The following is a 12,904-nucleotide window of genomic DNA, read 5'->3' on the forward strand; positions in this document are numbered from 1 at the left end:
CCCCCCCCCCCCCCCCCCCCCCCGGCGGGGGGGGGGGGGGGGGGGGGGGGGGGGGGGGGGATAGGGTTTGTTGAGTTGTCACCTCTGAGCGGCGGCTGCTCGCCACGTCGGCTCCGGACATCGGATATAAGTGCTACAATACCTAGCTAGCTGGCTATGCAGATGGGATGAAATAGAGAATTTGAGTTGCACCGGAGGCCTGGTGGTCAATTGGGGTTCGGGCAGTTGATAGAGACAATATCGTAGGTCGGTAATGAAAGGGGTTACAACAGAAGGGGGAAGGAAAAAATGAAATAGTGGTAAATTACAGCAAGCTCCATTACCCATGTTGTTCCCGTGCCTTTCCGTGCCTTTCCGTTGATGAGGGTGGGTTGAGCCAGAGTCAGTCAAAGTTGTAAAGGTCAGCAGTCATGACAAGACATGGGCAGCTAATTAACCCACTTGGCAACACATACGGGCCTGTGGAGTGTGGACTACGCAGTACATATTAATGAGGCAGGGTACGATAACCGTTGGCCAGGATCGGGATGGCAGGGTGGTTCGTTTCGTTTGCTTCGGAGCAACGGACAGTGTCCCGGTGCCTGGAACAAGAGCCCCTCTCCCCAGTATCGAGGCCCACAGACCCAGCGATGCCATCCAACGATGCAGTCAGGGCTCAGAACAGGGGAGAAGAGCATAGTGTACTGTGACATTTCACGTTCTGGCTATTCCCAAGGTCCTGCGTATTTGGACATGCCACCACACCACTGGAAGGACGGTGTAGTGTGTATGTATGTATGTACTTCCTGTGCCTTGTCCGTATTGTGCGTGCATGCTTGCATCTGCATGATGCACTCTGCAGGCAGCCCGATCGACATACCTCTCATCAGTCTCCTCGACTCTCAACTCAGCATGCACTATTCGTACGCAGTAAGTATCCGTGCCGTAGCAGGACCACCTCCACTCTGGCCACGGTGCGGTGCGATGCGATGCGATGTCGCTGTGCTTATCGACTTGCCGTACCTGGGCTGTATAGCCGGTGCACGTTAAGGAGGCTGCCCGGGCAGCAGTCGGGGATTAGTTACGGTTCGTAGATGGGATCGTGGATTCATAAATGCGGCAGGATGGGAATCAGGGCCGATGTCTCGTCTTTACTCGAGAGTCTTCAGGGAGAGGTTCTTACGAAGGGTGCGACATGTCCAGCCACTTTGAGCTGCCATCTGCCACAGTTTCATTTGTAGTGCAGCAGATCGTCGTGGACGTGATTGGGTGCCCGTCAGGCACGGCGCTAGAAACTTGCCGTGGTCTTGCAGGCCATTGCCTGCTTGCAACGCCGCGTGCTTGGCCCTTGTGAATGGAAAAAGGGCTGTGGATGTGTCGGTGTCTACTGTTTGTCCTGTCTGTCTATGACTCTATGTAGTGTAAGTATACGTCCGCGGGTCTTATTACACTAGTGTAGCGGGACTTAGTGCTTGGTTGGTACGTACGCTCCGGGCTCTGTGGATAGAGGGGACCAAGTCAGGACTGGGATATGGATGGTTCAAGGTTGGATCGTGCCCACGTTGAGCATGTTTGGCACGCAAGCATGTGTCTTCATGGCGGACTAGGAGCCCGGGTCCGAGGCCGCGCGGAGACGGAGGTACCCAATGACAGAGAGGCGGAAGGTGCTCCTGTAGTGCGTGGGTACGGCGGTGGGCTTGATGTCTTCCACGCATGCCCTGTCAGCCTCCGAGTCCCAATTGAAGATATACGCCGTAAAGTACGCCGTCACAGATACAAGTGCAGTGACTGGCGTGGGCCAGAGTTTCTGCACACGTTGATGTAAATACGTCAACCACCTCTGACTTCGGGGGACATGAAACTCTCTGGTAGGTAGGGCTCGGTCAACCTTACCTAAGCGTGCTTGCCCTCCTTGCCTGAGGCGGAGTTCATTGACGGATCCCGCTGGGAGGTGAGGTACCTTACCTAGCACCCTAGGCCCTTGCTCAACACTCAATGCCGGAGCTTTCCCCAAGTCCGAGCTGCAGTCACACACACACACACACACACACACACACACACACACACTGACTGACACTGGACCTACCTAGGACGTTAAACACTACCTCATACCGCTACCTACCCAACAGCCGGGCGTCCCCCTAGTTGGCGAGTTGTACCTTCACCGTCGGGTGCCTCGAGTATCAACGGCTCTTGGGGGCAATTCTCTGACGTCTGCATCGCCAACTTCAACTGGCCGGGGCACATGCCTCCTCAAAGACGCCTCCTCAGGAGCTGCATTCCTTCACACCAAGAACTACCTCAGGTAGCCAACCTGTGCCTAACTAGCAATCATCCTGTCTTGCACAGCACTGCCCTGCTGCCTTTCACTCAGAGAGAACATATTCAAACCCCAGAGTCTTTCCTTTCCGTCGAGTCTTGACATCTCCCGCCCGTGTCTTGCAGCCCTTGACGACTCAGCTGCTTTGTTCCCCCTCCCCTCCTCCCCGGTCCTAGTGTCTAGTGTCATTTGGATCCGCGACGGGAGCCTCCACGCCCGCACCCACCCCCCCTTCATGCCCATCCTGCTGGTCCCCTCTCGTGCGCCCGTCCCTTTGCTTTTTAGAACTTGGGATTTGGGATTGGAGCCCCGCGCAGAGTGCAGTGCGGCTTGGAACTCTGGGACAGCTCCTAAACCTGGACTTGGCTGACAATCCTCTCCGCACCACCCAATAGCTAATGACAACACTGTTCGTACCGAACCGTACCTTACCTTGCCTTGCCTTGCCTTGCCTTGTCTTCCGCCGACTAAATTTCTACCTTAACCTTGCCTTGTGTGTCATTCTCTGCGTTCCTAAAAGGGAACTGCTGCGGATCCTTCTTTTTCTCCCACCTCTCGTCACTTCTCACCTCGACTTCGTCACACGCAACTCGACCGCTGGACTCGATCGAGACACTCATCCGCCGGCCTCGTTGCCACCGTCTCTCGTTCCCGCCCACATTGCCATCGTCGCGGGGTCTATTGCTCGACATCAGGGTGGCATAGTGCTGCCTTTCTCCCCGCTCGTGATGGGCCAGTTGTCCTAGCCCGCTCCAGTTCGTACCGAATCACCATCAACGCCGCCATCAGCAGCAGACTCTCTAGGAACTGATATTGACGTCCTTGGCCTGCAAAGCCTCTCCGCCGCAAGAATGGTATACTGCGGCAAGGCTTCTCAAGGTTGCCAAAACTGTCGGACTCGCCGTATCAAGGTCAGTCGCGTGACCCCGTTCCACCCTCGGCACGTTCGCCATCTCAAAGCCTACTGCCGCCCCCTCTTTTAGACGTTGAGAATAGATAAGCGCTTCATACAGGCAGGTGCAATCTGCATCGTGGCTGACAAGAACCCTTTTCAGTGCGATAAAGTGAAGCCCGAATGCTCACAGTGTATTCGTGTGGGCAAGAAATGCCCTGGCTACCGAGATCAGCTGTCTCTCATGTTTAGAGACGAGTCAAAAAAGGTGATCAAGAAAGCTCACGCGCAATGGGGTGTTCCCGAGGGCTCCGAAAACGAGAACGGATCTGCCGTATTGTCCACGTCGACTGCTCCGACTCCGCCATCGTCGTCTCCAGCATACAGCCGAAAGAGCACACCGACTAGCGGCGGAAGTGCATCACGGTCAGGAAAGGCTTCAGCCTCACCAGTCTCCGCCTCCGTCTCCCCATCTTCGAGCCACCGCTCTCCGGGCTCGGTGTCTCCGATGGTGTTACCGATTGTCAAACAAGAACCAGTCCGGGAGACGAGTCCTTTGACTATTCGCGTTGGTCCTACCCTGGAGGAACAAGGCCTGCAATTTTACGTCAATCGATACCTCGTTGGACATCCAGATGAAGTCAAATCGGCCTCAGATCTTGCCTCGGAACCTTGGGTATGGCACCCGGCGTTGCAAGATGTCATGTGTGCCGTGGGGCTTGCCGGGCTGCACAATCTGACGGGAAACATTGAGATGATGTCGATGGCACGCGAGAAGTATGGGTCTGCGCTACGTCAGACAGGAAAGCTGATACGTCCGCCGCACACACCAAGTATTGACGTAACCATGAGGGCCGTCGTGGCATTAGCGATGTTCGAGGTAGGTTGCTAGTGATCTGAAGAGCATCCGCGAGACAATGCTTGAGGAACCGCAAGTGCTGACAGTTCAAAAGGTCGTCAAAGGAACCCACCATTCAACAGGCACTGTTCATGCCCATGTAATGGGTGGTGCTGCATTGATGAGGAGTTGGTGCCCGATGCCTAGCGTGCCCTTCGGTGGATTTAGAGCCCTGCTGCAGTTGTGTTACTCGATGGTAATTCATTCATCCCACACTCTACGCTTGACGTATACTAATTTCATAGTTTATTCCTCTTCACGTAGCGGGCTTGCCGATGCCTCCGGACTTCTACGACTGGGTTTCTTACGGATCGCAACTACAGATGCCTTTTGATCTTCCTTCGACCGATCTAGCAGTCCTGATCGCCCGCTTCGTAGAAATATCTTCTTTCATCAACAATCACGTTGTTAGCGACGGCAAACCCAAGACGGCCAATGTCATCCAGCAACTCCTGGAACTGGACGCTGACCTTTCGGCTTGGGAGGCAGGGCTAAAGGGGGAATGGGAATATCGTGTCGTCCACGCGACCCATTTGCCACCGAAGGCAGTCTTCCAGGGTGAGTACCACAAGTACCATGATGTCTGGACTGCTCGCATATGGAACTACTACCGATGGGCCCGAATACTGGTCAACCAGACCCTACTCGACTTGGCAAATCAGAATCCTGTATCAAGTTTGTCCTTACTGTCAGCAGCTACGCGCGACAAACTCCTGGAGCTCATACAAAAGCTTGCAAAGGACACCTTAGTGAGCGCTCCAACACATTGGCGACACCCCGTTTTAGACGAGACGGCGCAGGTAACCGTGGAGAGTCCGGGAGGAGGGGGGGCTGGATCAGCAGGACTGCCGGCTCTACTGTTTCACCTGAAAGTAGCAGGCTGCGCTCCTGGGGTCCCAAAAGAATATTGGGAATGGTCGCTGGCTGTCATTCAGACTATATGGAGTGATATGGGCATGTTGCATGCACGATCGATGATGGAGGCCATGCGAGCCCACGAAGACACGGTGCACAGGACCGGGGCAGCAGGCATTCTGGCAGATGACTGGTGATGAGTACAAAGACGGTTTAACGATTGGCGTACAGGGTATATTTTCATGATCTGCGAAATTTCGAGGGCTGAAGGGAATATCTGTGCTGCATTGGGATTCGGACTTGAGGCTAGGTGATACCATCATTTTGGGAGCATCAGACATTGGGATGTGTTGGAGCATTCGAGAAAAGGCTCTTTTTACTGGCAAAACACGGATAGGTCATATGAATCGAACTCGAATGAATCAACAGATGAATGGTACGGGAAATTTGCTATATCTTGGTCAAAGACCATTCCATTTTGGGTACTGTTATGTCATCTCGTTCCCGACGGTCCGAGCAATTAGGTAGGCGACGTGACTTTTGATATCGAGACAGTGCGAACGGCATTTGTCCGATGATATTGGCACGGATACTCGAGTCCGACAACCTATGGGAGCTTCCACTGCGGAGACCTGCAGCCGCAACGCGTGACCCTGCCCACCGTCCACCAGGGTGAGCCAAGGCATCAATCGACGACATCCGACTGCTGCCATCATCCACACCTTTGCGCAATCCATCATCATCTTAGCGAACGACACCGGCGCATTCAATGAAACCTTGGTGTTCTGGCGCACACTGGCTGCCATGAAGTGATGCTTCTGGCCGAGTTTATCATCGCCGGACTCCGAAAACACCCTCGCGCGTCATCGAGGCCGCTCAATCCAGCCCGTCGCATCGCATCGCATCGCCACCTCCATCGGCGAAGCTACTCCATCGCCCATAGCAGACTAATATAGTATTCCTCCTGCATCAGAGAAGCAGTGATCATGGCGACCGTATCCGAATCGAAAAAGAGTAAAGAGCCTTATGTGTTACGCCCGTAGTGCGAAGACGTACTAATCCAAGCCTCGTATCCAGATGATGAGCAAACGATCAAGGTTGCCTCCAAAAAGGACACCAAGAACCAATCCAACGGACCTATCAAGCTGAAGAAGCCCGCGCCGAAGTACAGCAAACCCGGAAATTGGAGGGAAGGGAGCGTCATCGACGGTAAGATAAACTTATCGCCACCATAAAACCTGTTAGGCAGCCAAGCTCATGGAGATGACTTCTAGATGACAAAAAGTCCAAGAATTCCGAATCAGCATCAATCTCCGTAGCCTCGCCAGGCCCGGTAGTCAACCCCCTTGACGATAACGCGCGTGAAGCGTTTGCGACCGGTCGACCCCTCGAGGACAGCCCTGATCTGCAACAATGCAAACACTGCAAGAAGAGCATTCTCAAGACAGCCGCAAAGGCACACATTGCGCAATGTCTAAGGTTGAAGAAAGAGAAGGCTCAGAGGAAGAAGGAGGCGAGAGAAGCTCGCGAGCGAGCCAAAGAGGCTGCGAGAGAGGAAGAAGCTAGAAAGGCTGACGAGGATGGTGACGGCAAAGGTGAAGACGACAGCGATGGTGATGACGATGGCGCCGAAAAAAAGGCAACCGGAAACAAGACCGCCAAGAAGGCCGCAGGCAAAAAGACAGATGGAGAAGCGGGTAAAGGGAAAAAGCGCAAAGCGGATGGCGATGCGGATAAGGGGCCAAAACAGAAAAAGAAAAAAGAGGAACCGAAACCCAAAGCCCCCAAGCCGAAAGGTATGAATTGCCCACATATCAGTCACATGGAGGCAGGCATACTTACATGTTAAAGGACCTGTTGATGTTGAGCGGCAGTGTGGTGTTCTGCTGCCGAATGGTCAGCCATGCGCGAGATCACTGACCTGTAAGAGCCACAGCATGGGCGCGAAACGTGCAGTGGCGGGACGATCTTTACCATACGACATGCTACTTGCTGCATATCAGAAGAAGAACCAGGCAAAGCAACAGAGTAAGTCTACCCAACGGGTCCTACATATAACTGACGATTTGCTTACTTTTCACCTAACCTGTAGAGGCTGCGCTCGATGCCAACGCGCCGCTTGAGGATGAGGACGAAGCCAATGCGGGACCTGTGGACTCCGACGAGGAAACAGCAGCCGTCATGAGCGCGCTGGCGCATTGGAACCCGCAGCCCGTAGTGCCGCAACCAGTGTTAAACCCAATCAAGAGACATTATCAGCTTGCACGTCTTCACGAGCAGCTGCAAATGGCAACAAACGGTGGCCGAACCAATATTTTCAAGGTTGTAGGTTTAGGTGCCCAAAAACTGCCTGATGGCCACCCAGGGTTAGTTGATGGAGAAGACGCACCAGGAGAGCCGGATACTTCTGTCGCCAATTTTGGCGCTTCTTGAAGATCGTCAAGTTTCAGCATGCAGGGGCAGCCACAGCGTAGGCAGTCGGTAACAAGCAGGGCTTGAAACCAGGTAAACGGGCGCCCCGGTTTGGGGTGACAATGTCGGATCATTCGGCGTCTTGCAGATGCGTTACTGGCTTCGCGGCTTGGGAGGCTCAGGAACTCGTGCATTTCATAAAAGGGAAGGGAGGCGTCTGGGTTTCGCGGTATACCAATTGTCTAGGACTGGAACTTTGGGATGTTTGGCAGTGGCGTTTTGGTCGTCGGACGTCTGGCTCTAGCTTGACACCAGGCATTGAGCGTGGATACTGAGTATCGGAGCTGCGGTGTAGATGGGCACGCATGACCTGGTCCACCTCGAAGAACTCAACCAAAGAGTATCTTGAAAATTTACTCGTGGTGACCCGAAGAACATTCTTATGCATTTGCTCATCGCCTACATGTTCGTCTTGAAACCACTTGCCCTCATTGAGTCTCACTGAGTAGCAGTTTGTTTTACACGAAGACTTCACGCTTTTGTAGCAAAGGTGGGAGAAAACATCTATGAGTGATGGATCACATGGCAAGGTGGGGCCTCTTTCCAACTTCAGGCGGTACAGGATTACACACATGTGAGTGCCGTCAACAGCGACCGCGCTAATGACGTCGTTAAGCCACCCCGGATTAGCGCTAATAAGGTCAACCAGCCACTTCAGCGCAGCGCGACGAGACCTCGGCAATGCGTGCTCCTCTTCCAACTTCAACTCGATTTGTTGAGGGTAGATACGAAAACAATCTGCTAGTATATGGCTTCCACCGCCAGTTTCCACGCATTAGCTTCTTTTTAGGAAATGATTCAGAAGGACGACGCGGCATAGCATCTTTGCAACAAGCTGAACCACGAACGCGCGATTGCTTGTGCAGGGTTCACCGAGCCTATACTCTGATCCGCGACGTCAAGATAGACTCATCTTCTCACATGCTGAAGTACTCGTCGTCTTGCAGATCCCGCCTTCTGCTGTCCCACGCATCACCATGCCCGCAGGCGTTCTCGAGGCCTTCGGCCATGCCCTCGCCGGTGCTACAGGAACAGCCTTCTCCACAGCGGCCGTATACCCTCTTGATCTCGTTACGACGCGCCTTAAAGTGCAGCGCCAGCTGAGGCGAGAAGACTCCATATCCAAGAAGGAGCAGTACCGCGGTGTCCTCGATGCACTCAAGACGGTCGTGACGCAGGAAGGCGTCTCGGCGCTTTACACGGGGCTTGCACAGGATATCTTCAAGTCGGTCACCGACTCCTTCTTGTTCTTCCTCTTTTACGCATACTTCAAAGACACCCGCCGTCGCGCCCGCGGAAGCAAGCTGCCGGCTATCGAGCAGCTATTCGTCGGTGCGCTGGCGGGCGCCTGCGCGAGAGCCTGTACAACACCCATTGCCAACGTCGTGACGAGAAAACAGACTTCGGCCATGATGGAAGATCAAGACGACGAGCATACTTTATCTATATGGAGAATCATGGCAGCGATTCGCGCCGAGAATGGTATTCGAGGGCTCTGGGCTGGGTATTCCGCATCACTTCTCCTTACCATCAACCCAAGCATAACTTTTTTCCTGAATGACAAGTTGGCCAAGACCCTTCAGCCCGATTCCGACGAGGCTTCATATAATACCCAAACGACGTTTCTCGTTGCTGCCGCTAGCAAAGCCATTGCTACCACGATCAGCTATCCACTACAGACCGCCAAGACAAGGTTACAAATACGATGCTCCGGGAGTCCTTCGCCCCGGAGAAGCACTGATAGCGTGGGGAGCTGTTTCGAGAAAGACCCGCAAAGTCCCGCTTCCTGTGGATCGAATGAAAATAGGCGAAGCAAGCTTGAGAGGATGGCCGAATACAGCGTTCTCGCTCTCGTCATGTCTATCGCTAGAGCCGAGGGCATCACCGCCTTGCACGCGGGTCTCCAGGGCGAAGTGCTGAAGAGCTTTTTTAGCCATGGGCTAACCATGGTATCCAAGGGCATCATTCACAAGCTGGTCCTCCGTTTGGGCATTTTCATAGTGATCTTGTTGCGAAGTAAGTCGCCTGCTGCGAGGTCACAAATGCAGCGTCTTCGGCAGATGGTCCTCAGGCTGGTTTAAGCGGCCACTCCGCCCCCGTCCAGGACCATCGCCAAGGCTATAGCCACATGACAATAGAATCGGGGTTGCTCTTGATCCGATACGGCTGGCTTCTTATGATACATCGTGCCCTGCTTGCATCAAGTCGATACTGTCATCAGCTTCAAGTCTGCATGCCGTCATTACTCTCTAGCATTGAAAGGCGGCGACAGCCGTCTTCTCTACCATGTTCGCCCCGCGCGCAGAGAAGCCGGTCCCCTCAGACCTGAGTTCAATGAGCCCAGGAAATTCTTGCTTTGATTGTCTTGGCTTGCTCTTTGAGCCTTTGGACGCGAGTCTTGCGTCACAGACATAGCAGGCATGCTCCTGCTCCGCAGCATTGTTGCCTTTGGCCGGGGTCATGAATTTGGTCGCACAGCCTCGACATATTACATGGCCACAACTCTCCGCAAGCTGTGGTCGCGAAGCGTTGCCAAGAGTCTTGAGACAGGAGGGGCAGATACGTCTCGTTCCATCCGCACCTGTGTCGGCTTCTTCTTTGAAGTTCAGCTGTATGAGGCTCTTGAGAGAGTAGTGATGTTGAGAGTCATCGGGCGATGCAGGGCAGACGGGATTAATTTTGGCTTTTTTAATGACGATTGCTGCTTTTCGGGCTGCTTCGGCATCGGGAGTTTGGGAAGGGGTCCAGAAAGACGGCAGAGACTCCTTGGAGGCCTAAGAGAAAGTTAAAAAAAAAACAGCACAAGAAAATTTTGGTCTGTGGCAAGATTTTGACCTTTTCGTACTCAATTGACTTCTTGGCTTTGGTGCGATCATCCTCTGCTATTCTCTCCAGCTCTTCTTGATCCAAGACAAACTTCCTTTTCGAGCCAACCTTTGCCGTGATAGACCCAGAATCGGCCTCGTTTTCATATGTCAAAGATGAAGACAATGGCGCCGCTGTTCTTGAAGATAACGCAGGGTTCAAACCTGCTTGTAGCATCTCAAACTCCTTGATGGCACGTTCCTGAGCTTCTGCGTCTTTACGAGCAAGAGCCTCGTGGATCTCCTGCTCGGCCTTCTCTCGCGCACGCTCTAGGCGTTTGATCTCCTTCTTTTGGGCTAAAAGGTTCGCAACAGCGCACTCTCTGCAAAAGACATCGCCATGGCTGCATGAAACCGGGTCCCTGGCGATCTCGAGGCAGAGGTAACAAGAGCCAAAGGGAAGGAACGAGTCTCTGTTAAGTCGGGCAGAGGTAGAGGTCCATGCAGCCTTGGCGAGGTCACGTTCGTGCGAGGTGAAAACACTGCGCGAAGTGTTTCTCTTGCCTGGCAAATGTCAGTATCGGGTAGGGCATATATTTTGGTCATGGGTTTGCGCCTACTGTGAGCCATATTCACCGTCGAACTCCGTTTCTTAATGCCTTTCCCCCGAATTGTTTGGTTTTCGAGAGGACGGGAATGCCTACGTTGCAATTTCTCCTGGGGTAACTTGAGGTATGCACAAGTGATGTGGCAAAAGGTGGAAGTAAGCTCCGAGAAGCTAAAGCTGAAGGAACGAGAAGCTCAACCAGGTGCCTGGCTACCTAGTGCCCACTCAAGAAGTTGCTGGCGCAGTATCCGTAGGATAGTAATTAAGGTAAAAAGCCGTGTCGCGACAGTGGGCATTCAAAGCAGACAGGGGTAGGTCTCCATAGAACGACGGGATAAAATCATAATGCATTGATGAGGCTTGATATTTCTAATAACGGGGCGAATGCATCAGAGCGATCCACCGTTTGTTGAGCCCCAGGTTTTTCACGCCCATTTTGCCTGTCATTCCCTCGCTCTCTTTCATCAAGGATCGTTCGGGTACCATTGGCCCTTAGTTGCTTCGCCTCGCTGCGACGAGACTGAATGAGATTCAGGTCGCTCCCGGTTGCATTGTCCCAGTTTAGTCCGTGGTGGGGGATTTGGTGCATGACACTTTAGGCATTGGTCACCCGGTACGCCACGCGTGTTGCCTCTTCTGCAGACATTCCTGAAAGGTGCAAGGTGAGCAGTGCAGGCAAAAGCACTCCGTACCCCTAAGTTTCCAATTTTTCTCCTACGAGGCTTTATTCCATCAATTTGAAAGCGGCGCCGTCCGGCAGATTGTTGTCTGCGAAACAGATATGGCGGCCACCGAGGCTGTGCCAGATCGGCCCAGCTTGCCATGGCGCATGGCATCAGCAGCTGTCATGACCCTGACAGGAGCAATTTCTCGAGTCTTTTTGTACGCCCTCAACGATGTCCAGACGGAGGGTCAAGCCGAGTTTCTGGGCCTCTTGGACAAGCGTCGTGCTGGCCATCTCGATCGTGGTCTGATCACCGGTATTTATGCTTTTCTATCAACCACACTCGTCCGCAACCCCCCTCTTGGTCAAGAACGCGATCCGCTGATAATGGGTTACCTCACGCAGTCTCCAATCATATCAGCGTGTGGGTTTGACTTGTGTGGTTTTCGTAGCGAATGCGTCAAGCTGATGCATCTCGGAACCGCAGTCTGGACGACCCCCTGATATGGGGAGTCTTGCCACTCAGGTACAATATGATCCCCGAAAACAGTCGTTGGAGCTTGGGAGCTCACGACATCTGCTTCAAGAATAGGTCTATAACAACCCCTCTCGACCACGAGTCTTGGTAATATAGAACTCACTCATGCTCCAGTTTCTTTACGACCTTCTTCACTCTTGGTCAAGTCCTACCGACTTACCGAATGCTGCATTCTCCCCACGGAGGGCTATTCCAGCCAACCATGACCCAGGCTATCCGCATACTCTCCGGTCCGGGCTCTGTGTACACTCGTGGCGCCACCTTCAAGGCTGGTGCCAACGAGAACTTCCAGTCGCCCGCATTTTACGGCGTTAATCATAACGCGTGGGTTCATGTCTTTCCGGAGGGATGTGTACATCAGCATCCTCAGAATGCCCTGAGATACTTCAAATGGGGAGTGTCACGGTTGATCCTCGAGTCCGACCCTGCCCCTCAGCTGGTACCCATCTTCATCGATGGATTCAAAAACATCATGCCAGAGGACAGAGAATGGCCACGGTTTTTGCCGCGCATCGGTGCTAAGATTCGAGTCATTTACGGCAGCGCCGTCGATGTCGATGAAGTCTTCAGGGAATCACGCTCAAAATGGAAGCGTATGGTACGAAAGCAAGAGGAGGTTTTAGGCAGGTCATTGAACGCTGGCGAGGTACCTGAAGTACTCAAAGATCACCCCGAGGCTATTCAACTACGCATAGAGGTCGCCAAAACTGTCAGGGCAATGGTTCAGAACCTGAGGCTCAAGGCTGGCTACTCGGATGATGACCATTCGTACGCGCTCGCAAAAACTTGGGAAAGAGAGCCCAAGACAAAGCATTTCCAAAGTCCCGTCGATGACAGTTTGGTCCGTAAGGAATAGGTGGTTGCGCTTCCTAGAA

The 12,904-nt window shown here is 53.4% G+C and overlaps 4 protein-coding genes across 4 annotated transcripts in view; 3 read left to right on the forward strand and 1 right to left on the reverse strand.

The window, feature by feature from the left end:
* The window catches only part of GCG54_00006231 (SAGA-associated factor 73), a gene marked incomplete at both ends in the record, with an annotated part of 9,836 nt that extends 2,459 nt beyond the window's left edge, over positions 1–7,377 (forward strand). Inside the window, 9 exons of the mRNA XM_045406240.1 lie at positions 3,150–3,243; positions 3,283–4,071; positions 4,145–4,285; positions 4,335–5,137; positions 5,561–5,616; positions 6,010–6,153; positions 6,219–6,740; positions 6,796–6,972; positions 7,037–7,377. Of these exons, the coding sequence (XP_045265623.1) occupies positions 3,150–3,243; positions 3,283–4,071; positions 4,145–4,285; positions 4,335–5,137; positions 5,561–5,616; positions 6,010–6,153; positions 6,219–6,740; positions 6,796–6,972; positions 7,037–7,377 (3,067 nt within the window). The remainder of the gene's footprint in view (positions 1–3,149; positions 3,244–3,282; positions 4,072–4,144; positions 4,286–4,334; positions 5,138–5,560; positions 5,617–6,009; positions 6,154–6,218; positions 6,741–6,795; positions 6,973–7,036) is intronic.
* Positions 7,378–7,395: 18 nt separating this feature from the next.
* GCG54_00006232 (Peroxisomal adenine nucleotide transporter 1) lies at positions 7,396–9,497 on the forward strand (the record flags this gene model as incomplete). Its single annotated transcript, XM_045406241.1, has 2 exons — positions 7,396–7,414; positions 8,347–9,497. 2 exons carry the CDS (start codon positions 7,396–7,398, stop codon positions 9,495–9,497), a joined length of 1,170 nt encoding a protein of 389 aa, XP_045265624.1.
* Positions 9,498–9,665: 168 nt separating this feature from the next.
* On the reverse strand, positions 9,666–10,850 carry GCG54_00006233 (uncharacterized protein; the record flags this gene model as incomplete). Its single annotated transcript, XM_045406242.1, has 3 exons — positions 9,666–10,190; positions 10,252–10,784; positions 10,841–10,850. The coding sequence occupies 3 exons, from the start codon at positions 10,848–10,850 to the stop codon at positions 9,666–9,668; spliced, it is 1,068 nt and encodes a 355-aa protein (XP_045265625.1).
* Positions 10,851–11,608: 758 nt separating this feature from the next.
* Positions 11,609–12,885, forward strand: GCG54_00006234 (Lysophosphatidylcholine acyltransferase; the record flags this gene model as incomplete). Its single annotated transcript, XM_045406243.1, has 3 exons — positions 11,609–11,919; positions 11,979–12,083; positions 12,144–12,885. The coding sequence occupies 3 exons, from the start codon at positions 11,609–11,611 to the stop codon at positions 12,883–12,885; spliced, it is 1,158 nt and encodes a 385-aa protein (XP_045265626.1).
* Positions 12,886–12,904: the final 19 nt, after the last annotated feature.

The sequence above is a fragment of the Colletotrichum gloeosporioides genome (genome assembly GCF_011800055.1).
Source record: "Colletotrichum gloeosporioides strain Lc1 chromosome Unknown consensus_36, whole genome shotgun sequence".
NCBI lineage: Eukaryota > Fungi > Ascomycota > Sordariomycetes > Glomerellales > Glomerellaceae > Colletotrichum > Colletotrichum gloeosporioides.